Raw genomic sequence first — 19,289 nt, 5'->3', positions numbered from 1 at the left:
ATTGTGTTGGAAAGTAGACTTTTGAAGTTCTTTCCAATGATATATTATATGCCTTATTCCGAGTTACGGGTCAAAAGTTATCGAAGTTTAAAAAACGTATAAAAATTAGAAAATACCACGCCCCGATAAAAATACCATGACACATTAGATATTGCTGTCTCACGGCATTTTGCGCCGTGACAGGAAAATTTCTAGGGCTTTCCGGCGCTTCGTTTCTAGGGTTTCGTACCTCATCCCTCACATTATGTTTATATATATGAGGCTAATTTCACCAGTTTCGAGGCACCAAATAATTCTCTTTTTCTTTCTTATGCACCAACACACATTCTCATTCCTATCACTCACATTCTAAGCCTTAAAACTATTCTGCTAATTACACCATGCTTTCCCTAAGAATTTCAGGGAGTCCATACAACATCCGAAGTTCCATACTTAAACCAAGTGTGAAAGGTATAACCGATTGAGGGTTTGGACTAAATCAACTCTACTTTTATTTAATTTAATTTCAATTCGATTTATATATTATTGAAGTTACTAACAATTTATTCATAATGATGATGATGATGATGATGATGATGATGATGATAATAATAATAATAATAATAATAATAATAATAATGAATGTACTAATGTACTTAACCAAAACATAAGTGGCAAATTGTTTATTTCATATCACTTGTTCATAACTTATATTTACGATTACACCTTAAATTTAAAATAAAACTCTTTATATTAATAAAACATCATAAATAATTCATTTTAACAACAACAAAAGGGAAAGAGAGGATTTGTGTACTGATGAGTTGAATAAACAAGGGTAATTATGGAATTATAAATAGAGGTGTCTTTGTTCGGTTAAACTTTTACTCTTATTTTTATTCTTATTGCTAGTATTATGATTAGGGTTATTATTATACTTTGATTTGACTAACGTTATTATGGTTAAATTGCTTTCAATTTTAATATTAATTCTATTGTTTATTGTTGATCACCATATTGCATGTTTAAAGGGAATATGTAATTGAATATAACGCCTAATAAGATAATTTGGACAACCGGTTTATGATCCTTTTTAATATTGTTATTAATTAAAGTGATCAATAATATTTTAGAATTATGTGTGCATGAACGTTCAACCAATTTAGCATAATATATAATAGTTTGGAGCAAATTGAATCTTTGTTTGTATGCTTTTGAGATTGCAAGAATACTTTTCACAATAAGAATTGAGTAGAGGCCAATATGGGCGAATGTGACTCCATGACTCACTTCGTACCATCATCCCCGATCCTCCTTTCGTGGTTCCGAACCATATGAAGTTAGTATTCTCATGGATTATGAATGGGGTGTAACCTTCACGGGTCAATCATTGTTGCCTATCGTTGTCCGTTATTCGTGGTTGCCTTAAACGATTTACAAGTTCCTTAAAAACTTGTTGGCGGTTCCCTACTTTTCTTTGTCCCTAATCATATAATGTCAATTCTCACTCTTATGATTGCCAAGCATATTCACAACATGCTTAAGTAGGCGCGCTTAGAATGACGCCTACAGCTATGGTTTTTTTGTTTTTTTTTTTTTTGTTTGTTTGTTTTTCAAAATCATATGATATATGTCAATAAATAATTAGTTACATTTATTAAATTCATGACAATTTTGAAAACTGACAAACAAAAAGTAGAAACACATTTTTCTTGTAACCTGAAAAAAAAAAAATCATAAAATTAAAAACAAAAAATTAGCAATCCTAAACAAGCCCTAAAAAAAGTAAGGTTGTCCCAGTTAATCTCTGTGATAAACAAATTTCGTTAATCATGGTAGGGCTAAAAGTTCAGTATTTGATTTGGAAACCGAATCCAAACCGAAATATTTCAATTTTGGATTTTTGAAACCGAATCCAAACAGAATTTGGATTGAATCCAATCCAAACCAAACCGAAATAGCTTGGTTTTGAAAAATTAATCCAAACCAAACCGATTTTTTGTTGAATTCACCAATAAGAACAGAACATTGGTATTTCATCAAATTCGAACAGGACATCAAATGTTATAATTATACAACTAATCAATACGAAAAAGAGAAGCAAGAAATAAATAATCAAAGAAAATCAACAAAAATTTTAAATATCATATTAAACCTTGAAGTGAGAGCGAACACGAGCGGTGATAGACTAATGGTGAAGGATGACGAACTAGAGCGGTGGTGGACTGGTGGTGAGAAACCGTGACCGAAAATTGACAAAAATTTTAAATATCATATTAAACCTAGAAGTGAGGGCGAACACGAGCAATGATGGACTAGTGGTGAAGGATGACGAACAAGAGCGGTGGTGGATTGGTGGTGAGAAACCGTAACTGAGGGAGTGTTGGAGGATTGGAGGTGGTGACTGTGACTGAGGAAGGTGTTGAACAGGACTAATGAAGGCGGTGGCCGTGATTAAGGAAAGTGGTGACCAGACTGAGGAGGTGGTAAGGGAGAAAAGGGGGGAAACTTTAGAGAATTAGGGTGTGCTGCAAAGGAGGAAAGGGAGAAGAGGGGAACTAATTTAGGGTTTTGGTATATATACATATATATATATATATATATATATATATATATATATATATATATGTATATATGTATATATGTATATATATATATATATTATAGGGGGAATTGGCTAGGATATTTGGGCTTGATAAATTTCGGTTTGGATTTTTGGTTTTCGGTAACCAAAATCCATACTTTTGCAAAAACTCAAACCGATCCAAAGCGAAATCGAATTGAATTATTATTTCGCCTCGGTTTTTGATTTTTATCTATATTACTTTCACCCCTATATCGAGTAAAACCGCTACCTCAAGTAGCAATTTTGGTATTATCCGCTACTTCAAGTAGCAGTTTTTAGACAAAGTTTAACCATTTTCACCACAAAAATTACCCTTTTGTTCCCATGATATACAAAATATAAATTTGTGTTCCTTTTAAAAAAAAGTGATATATTGATTTTGAAATTTTGTCAAGAACTACCAATTAAAGCACGTGTTTTGAAAAACTACCTATTAATTTTTTTTTAAAAGAACTAACACAAAGTTGTAAAATGTTTAAAAACCACTACCACTCTAATAATTCCATCTAGAATATTTGGCATGTAGGTTTCACTTTTTACCTTTACCTTATAAAATAACCATATAAATTGACTAATTACCCTTTATAAAGGTAAAAAGTGAGACCCAAATGTCGGAGATTCTAGCCAAAATTGTTAGAGTGATAGTGCTACTTAAATATTTTACAATTTTATGGTAATTCTTTTAATTTTTTTTTAATAATTAATTGTTTTCAAAACAAGTGTTTTGATCCATGATTGTTAACAAACACAAATGTTCATTAAAGGCGGATTTACACTAATTTAGTGTAAATCAGCTGCTTAAAGGAAACAAATATTGTTTCCTTTTTTACTCACACGTGCATGACAGGTTTTTCAAATTTAACAAAAAGCGAAATTTTCTCTTTCTTCTTCATTGTTCAGCAAACTACTTTCTCTCTCTTGTTTCTTCCTCAATTCGCCATTTTCTCTCTCTTCGAACACCATTTTTGCTCTCTTCAATCTCTCTTCTACAATCGATTGTTTCTCTCTGCGTTTGAATTTCAAAGTTTATTTGCTATATTCAGGTTCGTTTACTTATTTTTTTGCGAGTTTTGTTAGTTTAAGTTGTTTTGATTCTTCGATTTTTAGGTTATTTTGTTTTGTTTTTGTTTTCGATTTTCGTAGTGTTTCATTCTGCAATGGTTAAGAAGAAGATTACAAAGAAGTCTTTAGATGTTGAAGAAGGTGTGTTTACTTAAATTTTTCATCACTTTTTCAAAATTTTCAATTGAATTTTCGATTATATATGTTGTATTAGTAGTGCATGTTATTTTTATAGTTTTCACTTGATTTTTCATGCAGATTCTGATAATTGAATTTGAATTTTGAAGTTAATATGTTTAATTTTGCTTTATTTTTTTGTTCATTGTTTATAATTGGTTTAAAATTTGTTATATATGTGTTGTTGTGTTGTTATATGTTATACCTATTTTTCATGTTTATTTTCAGAATTTTTTTATCATTGCTTATTATTCTTTTAATTTTGCATGTTAGGTTTTTAGCAGAGAATGCTAATTAAACTGATTTTAGGTTTATGTTTTATGTTTTGGTTTGAGTATGAGTATAATAGCCATATGTGCATTGTGTTTGTGCATTGTGTTTGTGTATCTGTGTTTGATTAACACGCATATGCGCATTGTGTTTGTGCATTTGTGTTTGATTAAAATGCATATGTGCATTGTGTTTGTGCATTGTTCATTGTGTTTGAGTAATAGACATATGTGTCATTTATATGCTTTGACAATGTTCACTTTATGATGTTAAAAGGGTCACTTTATGCTGTTAAAAGGGGTCACTGTATGTTGTTACATGGGTAACTTTTTCAGTTAAAAGGGTTACTTGTTGTGTTTAAAAGGGTCACTTTATGCATATAAAAGGGTCACTTTGTGCTGTTAAAAGGGTCACTTTGTGCTGTTAAAAGGGTCACTTTGTGCTGTTAAAAGGGTCACTTTGTGCTGTTAAAAGAGTCACTTTGTGCTGTTAAAAGGGTCACTTTATGCATTTAAAAGGGTCATTTATGCACATTATTCTAAATTTTTCCATGAGTAATTTCTGAAGTTGTAATTTTTTGTTATTTCTCTGTAATAATTAGATACAGGTGGTTCAATAGGTGGATATCGTTATAAATTGCCTACAAAAGGAAAAGGAAAGCCTAAAGAGCCTGCTAAGGGTAAAGCAGTACCTAAAAAGGCCCAGACAGTTCCTGAGAAGAGCAAAGCAGTACCTAAAAAGGCCGTGACAATTCCTGAGAAGGGCTTAATTATTTCTAAGAATGCCAAACCAGAGTCTGAGAAGGTCAAAATAGTTGCTAAGAAGGCCAAAATTGTACCTAAGAAAGCTAAAACAGTGCAAGATTCTAATTATGTAATGCTTGCTAATTCTGATTCTGAGTCTTTTGTGTAAACATACATAGTTTTTTTTTGCATTTTTTAATTATAGTTTGTTTTTAGTTTATATTGTTTCAGTTACATTTTTTTTTATTATTATATAGGGAGCAAAGAAGCTTGATTGCAAGGTGTAGACCATATTCATTGGAAATTTTGTTGCAGAACTTTAGTCCTGAGCAAAAACAGGTTGTTGAAGAAATTGGTTTTGGTGGTTTATTACATTTGAAATTGAAAACTCTTAATCGTCAAATGCTACCTTGGCTTGTTGAAAACTTCAATGGTGGTAGTTGCATGTTTACCATTGCTACTGATAAAGAATTTGTTGTTACTAGAAATGATATATGCGATGTGTTTTGCTTACCTTTGAGTGATATTTGCGTTCCTGAACTTAATAAAAATTCTGAAGATGAAAGTGTAGATAAACATATCATTCAGGCATGGAGATCTGATTATGGTCTTTCTGGTAAGCAACCTCTTCATTTGTCAAAATTGGAGTCTCGGATGGTTGATTTGGTTGATGGAGGGGAAGAATTTAAGAGGTGTTTTGTTCTTCAAGCTATGTCTAGCTTTTTAGCTCCTACTACTAATAGGACTGTTTCATTGAAGTTGCTGAAAATTGTTAAAGAAGTTGATGAAATTAAAACTTTCGATTGGTGTTCATATGTTTTGAAAAAGTTAAAGAAGGTTGTTCAGAAGTATATGAATGATGAAACTGCTCAAAATGTTAGTGGTTGTTTGCTGGCTTTGCAAATTATGTATTTTCATCGTTTAAATTTTCAAGGTGAAAAGGAAAGTAGTACTCTTCCTTTGATTCAACATTGGACGGATGCAAAGATTAAGAAGCGGATTAAGTTAGAGATCAAAGGTGGTTATGGGCAGGGACTGTTGGATACTTTTACATATCCTGTGTCACAGCTTAATTTTAGGGAAACTGTTTTTAAGCAACCTCCTACTTTGGGATATGATAAGGGTGCTTCTACAAGTGGTACAACTGGCCGCATTGTTGCATTTGAGCTTCCAGAAGGTATTAAGACCGATGAAGAAATTAGAGAAATTTCAACTGATGTAAGTGTTCTGTTTTTTTTATATGTTTAGTTATTATTGCTTTATGTGCACAAAAGTTACCCTTTTTGTGTACAAAAGTTACCCTTTATTTGCACCAAAGTTACCCTTTATATGCATTAAAGTTATCCTAAATATTTAGTTAAAAGGGTTACTTTATGCATATAAAAGGGTAACTTTATGCATTTAAAAGGTTCACTTTATGCATTTAAAAGGGTCACTTTAAGCATATATTTTGAATTTACTTATTTTATTATTTTTATTTGTAACATTTATTTATTTATTTTTTGTTCATATGTTTGTAGGTTGTTCATGAAACATTTCTTTTGTTTAAAAGAAATATGGATGTTTTATTATTTGTTCAGTCAACTAGTTTTCAAACCTTGAATGAGCTGATTACTTCTCGCAGAAGTGTTTCATTATCTTCTGATGATTCTATTTCAGTTTCTCAAACTGAACAACTACTCTCTAATCCTCATTATCCGAAGATTTTAGATGGTTTAATTGATGAGTGTAATAAAATGAAGTATGTACATGATTTGTTTCGTGGGTTTTTATGAACCTACAGAAGGTGATAAAGATGTTGTTCCTAAAAAAGAACCTGCTCAAGGTTTGAATGAAGATATTCGTAAGGATGATGACAATGGTCATGGAAAAATGGTTAATGAAGGTCTTAATGGTTCTGGACCTTCTGGTATCATTCCTGATCCTACTGAAAATATTCCTGTTGGGCATATTGATCAAAATGAGCCTGCTGGACGTATCATCAGAGCAAATAAATCTCTATGTTCTCTGGACTGTGGACCAGTAGGTGTGCAGGTGCCTTTTGTAACTCTGTTTTTGAAGGGCAATGCTCGAATTTTTAGGAATTTTCCTCAGTTACATTTGGAAGTTCTCGATTATTGTTTGCTGAAGGATGTTTCAATGAATAGAAAGTTAAGTGTCATTTTTTATGATAATTATTTTTTTATCTGTTTTTTTCCTCTATTTTTTTTTAATGCTGATCTAGTGAGAACCTTGTTACTTTTGGAATGAATTTTTTAATTCCAAGAGAAGACATGGTGTCCCTTGTTGCTCCACTCAGGATTCGATGGTGCATTATTGATTGCTACTGTCTGTATTTGAATGAGAAAGCATGTTTTGAGGCTACTGGTCCTCGAAAATACTTCTTTGGTGTGAGGCAAAGTGTAAGTTATTTCTTTCTTTTTTTATATATTTTAACACATTTACTTTATATATATATTAATGAGATCTTATACTTTAATAGTTTGCATTCTTGCATGTTTGTGACAATATTGGAAAAGGTAACATTTCTAGTCCTGTTAAGGATTTGCACGATCTATGGGAAGGTTGGGTGAGCTATGAGAATCCAGAATGTGATATAATGGATGTTGATCTGGTATATTTATGCTAAACTTAATGTCATAACTTTTAAAGAGTTCTGTTTATGATATGCTCTGTCTAAATCTCTTTTAATTTTGCTGTTTCAGATCTATTTTCCTGTTCTTATTGAGAATCACTACATTTTGTTTGTTATTGATCATACAAAAGAGTGGGTATATTATCTTGACAACGTTATCTGGCGTGACTCTGCTCTTGATTATACAAAAGAATTGTGTTCACACATGGTATGTTTGTGTTTATTTTTTGTTATGTTTCTGTTGATTCATTGTTTCCATTTTAACTTTTTTTATTTTAATGTATTCTAAACTTTTATATTTTATGTCAGTGTGTTCAAATGGGTGCTTTTCTTGGCAAAAGAAATCATCCAAAGAGTTCTCAGCTACCTTCTTATGTGTTTGAAGTTGTTGAGTTGGAATGGAGAAAAGATAAAGTTGACAATTTGGATTGTGGGGTCTTTGTCATGTATCACATGCTCCATTTTGTTGGTGAATTATTCAAATTAAATGAACTCAAAACAGTAATTATCTATATAGTTTCTGTAGTTTTTTCCTTTCTATGCTTTTATTAATTACATATTGATAATTTTTTTTTCCCTGTTGTGAGATTATTGGAAGGAAATTTTTGCGAGGAGTGATCTGTACCACACTGGTGCTGTGTGATTTGAATGAATCTAGGAATGATGTGTTGTCAGAATTACCCAAGTTCAATGAGAAGAAGAAAGATCCTGCTTATTTCAATGGAGTTGAAGAAAGATTAAAGGCTGCAATTGCTGAGAAGAAGAAGAAAGAAACAGAAGAAAGAAAAATGGCAGCAGAAGCAGCAGCAAAGGCAGAAGAAGAAAAGACCAAAGGAAAAAGGGCAAAAAAGCAGGCAAAAAAGTATACTCCTTCTAAATAGTGAAATGATTGATAGTTATTAGCTGATTAGGTCAGGGGTTTTTTTTGAACAATGAAAAAACTTAATGTATGTGCATACATTAAGTTCAATGATGTAATTAAACTTAGTGTAAAGTTTTTGGTTGTATGTATGTGCATACATAAAGTAATTAAAAGGTTTATTTTTATGTTTTTTATGGGGTCACTTTTTTGCATAAAATGGTGAACTTGTAGCATAGAAAGGGTTACTTCTGTGCGTAGAAAGAATAACTTTATACATGATAAGGGATAATATTGTGAGTACACAGGGTAACTTTTATGCATAAAAGGGTAACTTTTACTTATAGAAAGGGTAACTTTTAAGCAAGAAAAAGGTAGATTTAGTTGTTAGAAAGGGTAACTTTAGCTATGAAAAGGGTCAATTTTATGTAGAAAAAGGGTCACTTCTATTCATGAAAGAGTCACTTTTATGTATAAAAAGAGTCACTTTTATGTAAATGGTTACTTTTTTATGTGAAAAGGGTCACTTTTCTCTGTTAAAAGGGTCACTTTTTGCTTGGAAAAGGTTCATTTTTTTTTTGTTATAAGGGTCACTTTTGTAATTTGGATTCTCTGATCTTGATTTAAACGTTTAACTAAATAAAGATATGCTAATAATAGTGTCAATCACATTTTCATTAAACTAGTTATATAGTAAAATATATATATATATATATATATATATATATATATATATATATATATATATATATATATATATATATATATATATATATATATATATATATATATATATATATATATATATATAGTTTTAGAATACAGAGTACATTAATTTTGAAAAAAAAATGATCTAAAAAAGTTCCTAAAAGAGTCTCAAATTAGGTGTTTTAGATCCAAATTCTCAAATAGTGTCACTCTGGCTCTCATGTATATAGTTTACTTGATGTGCAGACCATGACTTGTCTTCCAGGGCTACCTGATAAAGTAGACATTCTTCATTTCTTCCTATCATTTGAACAGTTGTTGCCATAGAGTATCCAAACTCCTCTTCAAAATCTCTAAAGAGTGAAAAGTGAAAACTTGTTCACCAAAATCATTTAGCTACATTTAAACTGCTATAATTATCTAAAAAAGTTCCTAAAAGAGTCTCAAATTAGGTGTTTTAGATCCAAATTCTGAATGTGGAGGTGGCAGTGTTGGTTTTCTTTTTCTCTTGCTTTTTTCAAGACCTCCTTTTGCTCTCTTGCTTCTTCCTTTTGTTACAGCCCTTTTTGGATCAAGTATTGTTGGTACACTTGTGCTTATACTCGATGCCGAAGAAACATCATTATTGTTGTTATTGTTGTCTGCCACATCAGGAATATTAGAAGCAGCTTCTGCACTTTCTCTCTGAGCAGCACTAGCAAGTAAGTCTACCACCATTTTAAGACTGTTTCTGAAGCTTTCTTCTATAAATTCTCTTGTCTCTTCATTTTCTTGACTCTTTAAGATTAGATTGTAGAATTTCCTTATCATTGTTTGTCTCCATGGAATATATTGTTGTGTAGGATCCTGATTCTTCAACCTATCCCATGCCTCTGTTTTTTGCAAACATAGTCCATCTTTTTGAAACGTACTTGTCTGGTATTCTTGTTACTGAATGCAAGTGTAGAATTCTGATGCAATGATAACATAACCATCCAGATGCTTCAAAATTTTTGCAAGTACACCATACACTCTGGCTCTCATGTATATAGTTTACTTGATGTGCAGACCATGACTTGTCTTCCAGGGCTACCTGATAAAGTAGACATTCTTCATTTCTTCCTATCATTTGCAGTTGTTGCCATAGAGTATCCAAACTCCTCTTCAAAATTCCTAAAGAGTGACAAAGTGAAAACCTGTTCACCAAATCATTTAGCTACATTTAAACTGCTATAATTTATGTGTAATTTATGTACTTATCAGTTAACTTTTTACCTGTGCAGTATGCTTTAGCATTCCAGACAGTGGCAATGAAGTGAATGCTATTGACTTGCTACAGGTAAACTCATCATATTTCTCTGTGCTTCTCCAACGATTGGTTGTCTTCTTAAATATGGTATAAAATTCTGTCAAGGTATTTGCTTTACTTGCTCTGAATCCTATTGCATGATTAGTGCTTTCACTCCTTTGTGACAATAAGATTCCTGCTGAAAAGAAATCTCTACTAAGGGCAGGACACCATTTCTCTTTCAACTCGTACACTCTTTGGTACCAAGAGTGTGCTGTCAACTCATATTTCTGCATCATTGCCTGCCATTTTGCTTCAAATTCTTGTTCTGTCACACACATCTTTAAGCACTGGTTGAATGCATACTTGAATTCTTTGTCTTTTTTAAGAGCTCCAAATCTGGTTATGGCATTTTGTTCCAAATGCCAGATACAAATTCTATGCCTTGTATTAGGAAGCACCTACATTGAAAATAAAGGGGTCACTTTATGCTATTAAAAGGGTCACTTTATGCAGTTAAAAAGGTAACTTTATGGGAAAAAGGAAAACATTATTGTCAGAGTTTAAAATCTGTAAAATGTCAATATAAATCTTTTACCTGCTCAATTGCATTTGCCATTGCTTGGTCCTAATCAGTGAATATTGAAGTTGGTGTTCTATTCTCCATAGCTTTCAAGAAGGTTTCTAGTAGCCACACAAATGAATCTGTTTTTTCATCCCCAATAAAAGCACATGCAAACATACAATTATGCCAGTGATTATTTATTCCAACAAATGGAGCACATATAAGATTATATCTGTTGGTTCTGTATGTTGTATCAAAGACAAGCACATCTCCATATATCTTATAGTCTTCTAGCATCATTGAATCTCTCCAAAAGATATTGGAAATTCTTCCTTCTTTGTCAAACTTCACTTTAAAAAAGAAGTTTGGATCCTCTGATTGTTCCTGATTTAAAATGTTCACTAAAGTTTGAGCATCTCCAGCCTCAATTTGTTCCATTCTTAACCTTGAGCAGAAATTCAGGTGATCTACAACACTATGACCTACATTCTGTTCTCCTCCAGCCTCTGTAACCATGTAATTGTAAGTGTCCATTGTAGTTAGACCTGAAGATTTCATTATTTTGATTGCTTCAACTTTTTCTTCTGTCATTTTTCTTTTAGAACGATGCAAATAATGCCACTGTGACCTTGTTAGCTCATGGTTATGCTGAATAACATGAGCCACTACCTCAAACTGTCCTTCTTTATTCACTTCTGCTCTTATGCATGCCTTGCAATTCGATCTTGTAATGGCTACTTGGCTTGGCTTTCTTGTTTTTATATTCACATCCTCTTCATCAACCATTTCAACTAACTTTGTTTTCTTGTCACCTGAATTTCTCTTTCCTTCAGCAGAACACACATAATTTTTCTCAGTTACTATTTTTGTGTGTGTCTTGTATCTAGTTGTATGCTTTCGTATTGAAAACCCCAGTATAGTAGCATGTTTTTCATACAATTCTAAAATTTCTTCAAAAGTTTCTCTTACCACACCAAGAAATGAACCTCTAAGATCTAAACCAGAAGCATAAATTGGATTTGTATCTGTGATTTAATACAGATATATCAGATAATAACCAGAGGCAGCATATCATTCAAATTGGAGGCAACAAAAGGGTAACATTTGTTCGAAAATAGGGTCACTTTTATGCATGAAAAGGGTAACATTAAGGCATACAAAGGGTTACTTTTTGCATACAATCTGAATTTTCTGCATACAATCTTAGGGTAACATTTGTGCATAAATAGGGTCACTTTTATGCATGAAAAGGGTAACTTTAAGGCATACAAAGGGTTACTTTTTGCATACAATCTGAAAAGTTTATAGAAATTACTTTCAGTTGCATTTGATTTGGTTGTTTGTTCTGAATTTGAATCAATTGATTTGTCAGGAACCACTTGATTTTCTGCATTGTCAATTGCTTCTTCTGCATTGTTAATTGCTTCTTCTGCATTGTCTCCATTGTTTGGAATGTTGAATATTGGTACGAATTCATCTCCAAAACTCTTAGTTTCTTCTTCTTCTATGATTGATCGATTTAAATCGATTTCAAATTCAGTTTCAATTTGCCTCTGTTTTTGTAGCAATTCGTGGATGAGATTGCTACAATTTGTTGTATCGAAAGTCGAATTCTCCATTGATGATCGAATTCTGCAATTTGTAAGTTTTCTCACTTTCTCTGTCCTTAATTGATGATCGAATTTTTCAATTTGTGCATTTTTTCACCTTTTTTGTTCTCAATTGATGATCGATTTCTGCAATTTTTGCATTTTCTCACTTTCTCTCTCCTCAATTGATGATCAAGAGCTGCATTTTCTCACTTTCTCTCTCCTCCATTGTTGTTCTGCGTTTTTTTGATTTTGAGGTATGAAATTCCGCGATTTTGTTTATTTATTTGTTTTTTTTTAAAAAAAAAAACTAGTAAATGAGTGGCACGTGCAAACAGTCCGATCTACAGTAAAAATATTGTACACCGGGTGCATGCAAAAGGGATTGGTTAACAAAATATCCTACGAGTATTGATTTCGAAACTTCCCAAAAACTTGCTAGATTCCTCTTTAAGGATCGAATCATTCTCTCTCCCAGACAAGCACCACCCCAGACCTTTCGAACTCCGAAAGAAGAAGTGCACCCAAATTTTTTCAGGTTCCTCCTCAAATTACATCTATCAATCGTTTTACTTCAATCTCAATTTTTTAATTTCTCTTTTGCATTGATATTAACATTGTCACACCTAATTGAATTCTGATCGAGTTAATTTTTATGTTTCATAACCTAATCAAATTCCTTTTGATTTCAATCTAGTTTGTCAATTTTCAGCTTGCAATTGGAATCTATACCTCTTGATTTCTTCATGTCCTCCGCTCAAGATCCATTTTACATTGTAAAAGAGGAGATCCAAGATTCCGTGAGTTTACTGCTTCAACTGATCATAAATTTATAAATTTAATTTATATTCTTTGCTATAAATGATTCAATTATGCGCATTGTTTGTATTTGATTATTTTGTTGACACATTGATTTTTTCGGTTTCGATATATATGACTAAATCATGCATTGATCAGTGTTATTTAGGTTTTGATTACTGTAAATGTTTGTTAATTTCCGCGTTTTCGAATCCGGATAATTCTCTGATAATTTAGGAATTTTCGTGTTATGTTAGATTGATAAGCTATTGTCGAGCTTTCGTCAATGGGAGCATGCTGTTTATGGTTCCAGAGAGCAAGTGCGCCTCACCGAGGAGCTTCGTACTGGTTGTGAGAGTATTGAGTGGCAGGTAATTTGATGAATACTTTTGCTCCTTTTGAAGATTTCTTGTGATTATGATATTAATTTGGATTTGTTATTTGTTTATTAGGTTGGTAGAATTGAGCTCCTTATTTATGTAGATGTGCTATGTTTTGGCGATAGTTATTGAATTCGGATTAGTTTGTGCAGTAGTTAATGAGAATCATCTGTTAACTCGTGCATATATAACCTTCACCCTGCTCTTCAACTTCCATTAAAAGCACCAAATTATAATGATAGAGCTCCCTATTTCTGTTTCAGCTAAACTACTACGGATATATCTACATAGGATGATAGGATATATCCAATATTTTATCATAAATTTGTCACAATTCTACATGCCTAAATGCTTCACGGTTTCCACTACCAATTGCTAAGTCAGGGTGTTCCAATCTGCAGTGGAACTGCTAATGGAAAATCTGAAACGCTGCACCTTACAAAACTGGACACTCACTAGAGATCCCTTTATGACAAGCAGGATAATGAATACAATCTCATGTTGTATAGATGGTTCAAGAGATGTAATGTCAAATCGGCACTTTCCTAGCAAAATTAAGCTCAGTTTGGTTAAACTTATTTTGTTTAAAATTCTGAACTTTTTTTTTTTTTTAAATGTACTTATATTGTCTAAAATTGTCTTATATGTTTAACTTAAATAGTTTGTTATAAGTTAATTTTTTTTTGGTTCAATTGTTATAAGGTGTTTTGCTTGCAAAGAACTTATTTTGCCAGAAACTGAAAATGTCTTATCTAGGTGTGATGTATGAAATTGCTGAAAAAACACCTTTTTTATTTTTTAGTACTTGTTTTAATTTATTTCCAACTTTTCTGAAATTATATTGTATGAAGTATGGAATAAGTCAAAATAAGGAAATTGGATGAAACAAACATATAGTGGAATCATGAAATAGAATTAAATTGGAAAAATCTGAGGTTCTTTGGTGGATATATAGTTCAAGTCTTCTTGTCCATGTTTGCTTATGATAAATTGAAAACTCTATTATTTGCGTAATCATTTTCATTTTTTAAAGGTTCTAATGGTGGAGAGGTTTTACATTCATATTTTTCTTATCCCTGTTAACCCCCATTGACATAAGCTGTTAAGAATTGAGCAGGGTCATTCTTGAATCACTCTTCACTGTACTTGTACATTTATTTAATGTGATTTGCTATTGTTGCCCTGTCTACTTCTCTCCTGTATCTCTTGCCTTAATTTGTTAACTTTATTTATTTTTTAATGTCTGATTGGGCTTTTTTTTTGTTCCCTATCTTGATCCCCCTTAAACAGCTATGTACTATTGTACTGGACTAAAAGGTTATTTTTGATAGGAAGGTTGATGAGCTGGACAAAGCAGTTTCTGTGGCTGCGAAAGATCCTGCTCACTATGGTATTGATCAAGGTGAGTTGGAAAAACGTCGCAGATGGACCAGAACAGCACGTGATCAGGTACTGTTTAGCTTAAAACAAAATTGTATGTAATCCGTATTGTTATGTTAATCCGTATTGCTATGTTAACTGCATTTGGCTGCTATAAAATCTTTTTTGGCTTTTCTGTTTTGTTTCATTCTCTCTCTATATTCTCCCCCCCCCCCCCCCCCCTCTCTATTCAGGCACTTTCTTGGTGGGTATAACTGGTATATTCATGCTGAAGTCTAGAAATATTTTGTAAATCTGGATATGACTTTGCTGCTTGACAAACAAAGGAATATCAGCAAAATTCATGTTCAAAATTTGATGTCAATCTGTTAGAAAAATTTAAACACTTTTTAATATGCAATCAATTTCAGATCATATGAATGATTGAAAAGTGTTAAAAGAAAAAAAGGATTTTGAAATGATTGCTCTGACTATACTAATTCTAGTGTTTATGCTGTTGCGTGATGACTATTAATGGGGACTTTCCAGATAGTAAGGAACTTTAAAAAGGCTTGTTCAGTCGGTTCATCTAAATTTTTTTGAAAAGTAGTGATATTGTGAAATACTGAAATTGAACTTATAGTCTATTCAAAGAGATTATTGGGCTCTGTGAACTTCTTTTCTGAATCTTTGAATTCTTTGAAATTCCCTTTGTCCTTGAAATAGTAAATTCCTTATGTACTTCAGAACATATTCCCAATTAGCTAATACCTCCTGTATAATCTTTTACAGGATACTAAACAATTAATTATAGTGGTAGTCAGCCTCTCACTCTGTTAGAAAAAGAGAATTTAATTATTGGGAATTGATTAAGTTACAAAAACATCAACTGCTTCCGGAATTTATTGATTGTGACTCAAATATTTGTACAGCTGGAAAAAAATGTACAGCACCTGATGAAAATGTTTTTATTCAAAGGTTAATATACTATTCTCTCCCATAAAGAATTGCTCTCACAGCATTCAAAAAAAAAAGAAAAAAAAAAAAAGAAAAACAAAATTGCTCTCCTACAAAGAAATGCTATTAAGAGTATTAACTACCCAATTTTTTAAGACTGTCATTTCCCTTGCTTTCATTTTATTGTTTAGGTATAATCAATAATAGGATGGACACCTTTAATGATAATTACAAGTAGGAAATGGTAGTTATGACTGATAAATTGATTTTTCAAAAATATATGACAAACAGAAGCTTACAAGTTGTTTTACTCTCAAAGGCTATACCAAATTTTGATAATTCTTCAAGTTTTGGATTCTTATTTCTCTCCTTACATTGGTTCATTTTTTATTTTTCTTTATTTTCAAAATAGCGTTCTAAGGCTTTGTTGTTGGTGTTTATTAGTGTTAAATTTCAATTATAGCCCTTATATGGCTGGTTCATTACGTATTCTTCTTTAAATAAAGCAAGAGGGGGCAATGGGTGTTTATTTGAATCTGAGCTGAATAATAAACATCAAGTTTATAGGACATTTGCTTTTCAATATCATGGGGTAAAGCTAGAAGGAAAAATTTGCTGTTTTAGATGTGAGTGGCTGTGCAGTTGTGCGTTGATTTGTTCTCACACCATCCCAACTAACAGCTGCAAGGAGTTGTTTTTAGAGGCTTTGGTGATGTTCTATGGTGGTTTCAAAACTGTAAGGAGATGTCTAAATGGTATCACTGATGATATTATGCTATTGCTGGCTCCTGAACTGCAGTTAGATTTACCCTTTTACTCATTCATAATGTACTATGGAAATTTTCATGCATTTATGAGGCATCAAATTATTTATTTTGGCAAGGTTTAGATATAAACGATATTGGGTGGTTGATAAGTGTCTTTTTCTTGGGGTTAAAATGAGCTAGAATTCCTTTGTTATAGCTTCCATTGACACATTGACATTATCTGATAAAGCATTATTGTAATTTACATGTGCTTGGGTATGCTTAAGTTCTGAATCTTCTGATGAACAATCTGCACAATTTGTATATTTTGTGTCTCTTTGGGAGGATATAGGCAACTTGTTTGACTGACTAAAGCCATTGGGATGTTTGTTAGGTGGGCTCTGTGAAGAAAAAAGTATCATCTGGAAAGGAGCTGAGCTACCATGATTCTCACCTGGAACTGATGAGGCTTCCAATGGAACACCCACATCAGACAGAAAGGTCCAACCATTACGGGCACCACAATGATGACTACATATCATCAGAATCCGATAGACAGATGCTTCTGATAAAGTAACACCTTCATTTCCTTGAGAATTATTATATTTTTCACCTGTCATTGTTTGTATTCTTTAGCAATGTGGCTGTGAATTGTTTTATTTCTCTTTCATTATGTATGGCATTTGTGTTTCTGTATCTGGCCTGTAAGTTTATCTGATTTGGTCAGTGTTCACTTATGTTATATTGGTTTAATTTGAGAAGCTGATGTGCTTACCAATTATGGACACCCATTGGGAAACTGAGCTTTTAATTTATATGCTCTGGCAGGTTGTACTAAATAATTCTTCCTCAGTTTTTATTTAATTGCAACTGGAGTTCACACATCCCAGCACACTGTTTTTACCTTAAATATCTTCAATTATCTACAAGTAAAAACTATAGAAAAGTAGATATTATGAAATTATCATCGAAACGAATCTAACCAGACCCAATTGTCCATTTTTCTTTACTTAAACATCACAAAGATTACCACATCATAGGGTGTGAATACTGTTGTTCACTTAAGTTATTAGTTGGGATCAAGCTTAGACAACACATCTGTTCATTTTGGGCTAGTAGAAAACTTTTTTTAATTGTGGCGACGTATGCCAGACGTTACTACTATCCCGGTGCTAGGTATCATGTGTATGCCACAAACGACTTATTAAATAAAATTCTAACATGTTTCCAAAAAAAAAAAAAAAAAAAAAAAAAAAAATTACACTGGGAATGGGGAAGGTATAGGTATCATGTTTAAAACTCGTTGCAAGTAAAAGAAAACAGAGGAAGTACTACTCAATACATACTCGTTGCAAGTAGAAGAAAACAGAGGAAGTACTACTCAATACATAGGTGTTTTAGTATACAGTACTATACATTTTTATTTTACAATACGTATTGTGGCTAGTAATCTGATTTCACACTTTTATTTACATCACTCATATGCTGCACAAATTGTCTTAGTTCACTTGATGTTTGAATCCATCTGACTTGTATTTGGACACCAATTGAAGCTCAATTCCTACTTGCTATTATGGATCTCCCAGCTTGTACTCTCTTTCTGGTTAAGGGGAGAGGGAGTTATAGTCAGTGATTCTTCTCTTCTTATTTATTTATTAATAGTTTTACTTTTTATTTCGTCACTTTTTCTTTATGTCTAAATTAAGTAGAATCAAAATGTGGCCACAATTGTTTTTGTGTTGTCTTAATCATTTAGTCATATTGAGGCCCATATTGACCTTTGTTTTATGTAGACAACAGGATGAGGAGCTTGATGAACTGAGTGCCAGTGTTCAGAGAATTGGAAGTGTTGGGCTTACTATTCATGATGAATTACTTGCTCAGGTTAGTATACTTCGTAGTGTGAATTTGGAATGAATCGGTGTTGTTCAGAGTTGTCTTCGTGACTTACAGCGAGCCTCATGCTCTGAGTTTGATTGTGCAAACTCTTAGTCATAGTATTGCTTTTTCTCTCGCTGCAGGAAAAGATAATTGATGATTTGGGTGTTGAAATGGATAGCACCTCAAACCGGTTGGATTTCCTTCAGGTATTCTCTTTAGATATGTCTGTAAATTTTTAGTATATATTGTAATAGGTACTCAAAATTGACACCTAATATATCCATCTGTGCTTCCTACTTCCTTGATTTCCCTTGCAGAAAAAGGTCGCAATTGTTATGAAAAAAGCAGGAGCCAAGGGCCAGTTAATGATGATATTGTTCTTGGTTGTTCTGTTTATAGTACTATTCATTCTCGTTTTCTTTACTTAAGATAGGAATATACTCTACGACTGTGATTTCGCTCAGAAGCTGTTTGGAAATTCTACTGGAAAAAAGAAGAGAAAGACTGATATATTTTTTTAGTGTAATATTTGGTCAATCTGTGTTGTAGATTATTTTATCAGGAAAGATTTATTTTATAGCTTTAATATGATTAATCAAAAACTATTGTGTGCCTCAAGCATACGGTAATTATGATGTACAAATGCGCTATTGGGTTCACTTATAACAAGTTTCGGTCTGATTTCTAA

At 32.4% G+C, this 19,289-nt stretch overlaps 1 protein-coding gene across 3 annotated transcripts; it reads left to right on the top strand.

The window, feature by feature from the left end:
- The first annotated feature begins 12,901 nt into the window (after positions 1-12,901).
- Positions 12,902-19,289, top strand: LOC145590608 (syntaxin-61-like). Of its 3 annotated transcripts, none has more exons than XM_081647030.1 (8): positions 12,902-13,018; positions 13,178-13,280; positions 13,536-13,649; positions 14,994-15,107; positions 17,115-17,293; positions 18,514-18,604; positions 18,742-18,807; positions 18,919-19,289. In XM_081647030.1, exons 2-8 carry the CDS (start codon positions 13,227-13,229, stop codon positions 19,027-19,029), a joined length of 729 nt encoding a protein of 242 aa, XP_081503156.1. In that variant the 5' UTR covers positions 12,902-13,018; positions 13,178-13,226; the 3' UTR covers positions 19,030-19,289. The 3 variants fall into 3 exon arrangements, with proteins under 3 accessions (XP_081503156.1, XP_081503157.1, XP_081503158.1); XM_081647031.1 differs by having other exon boundaries at positions 12,905-13,018; positions 13,193-13,280; XM_081647032.1 differs by lacking the exon at positions 12,902-13,018 and having other exon boundaries at positions 13,264-13,280; positions 14,990-15,107.

This window comes from Chenopodium album, chromosome 18 (genome assembly GCF_948465745.1).
Source record: "Chenopodium album chromosome 18, dcCheAlbu1.1, whole genome shotgun sequence".
NCBI classification, from domain to species: Eukaryota; Viridiplantae; Streptophyta; class Magnoliopsida; order Caryophyllales; family Amaranthaceae; genus Chenopodium; species Chenopodium album.
Note: the sequence above shows the minus strand (reverse complement) of the source record. Positions and strands in the feature narration are given on the sequence as shown.

What these genes read in the sequence shown, in the direction of transcription:
- LOC145590608 (XM_081647030.1), top strand. Translation starts at nt 13,227, where the DNA reads ATGTCCTCCGCTCAAGATCCATTTTACATTGTAAAAGAGGAGATCCAA. An exon ending in AAGAGGAGATCCAAGATTCC is followed by an intron (nt 13,281 to 13,535) that starts GTGAGTTTACTG and finishes GTGTTATGTTAG; the next exon opens with ATTGATAAGCTATTGTCGAG. An exon ending in GTGAGAGTATTGAGTGGCAG is followed by an intron (nt 13,650 to 14,993) that starts GTAATTTGATGA and finishes TTTGATAGGAAG; the next exon opens with GTTGATGAGCTGGACAAAGC.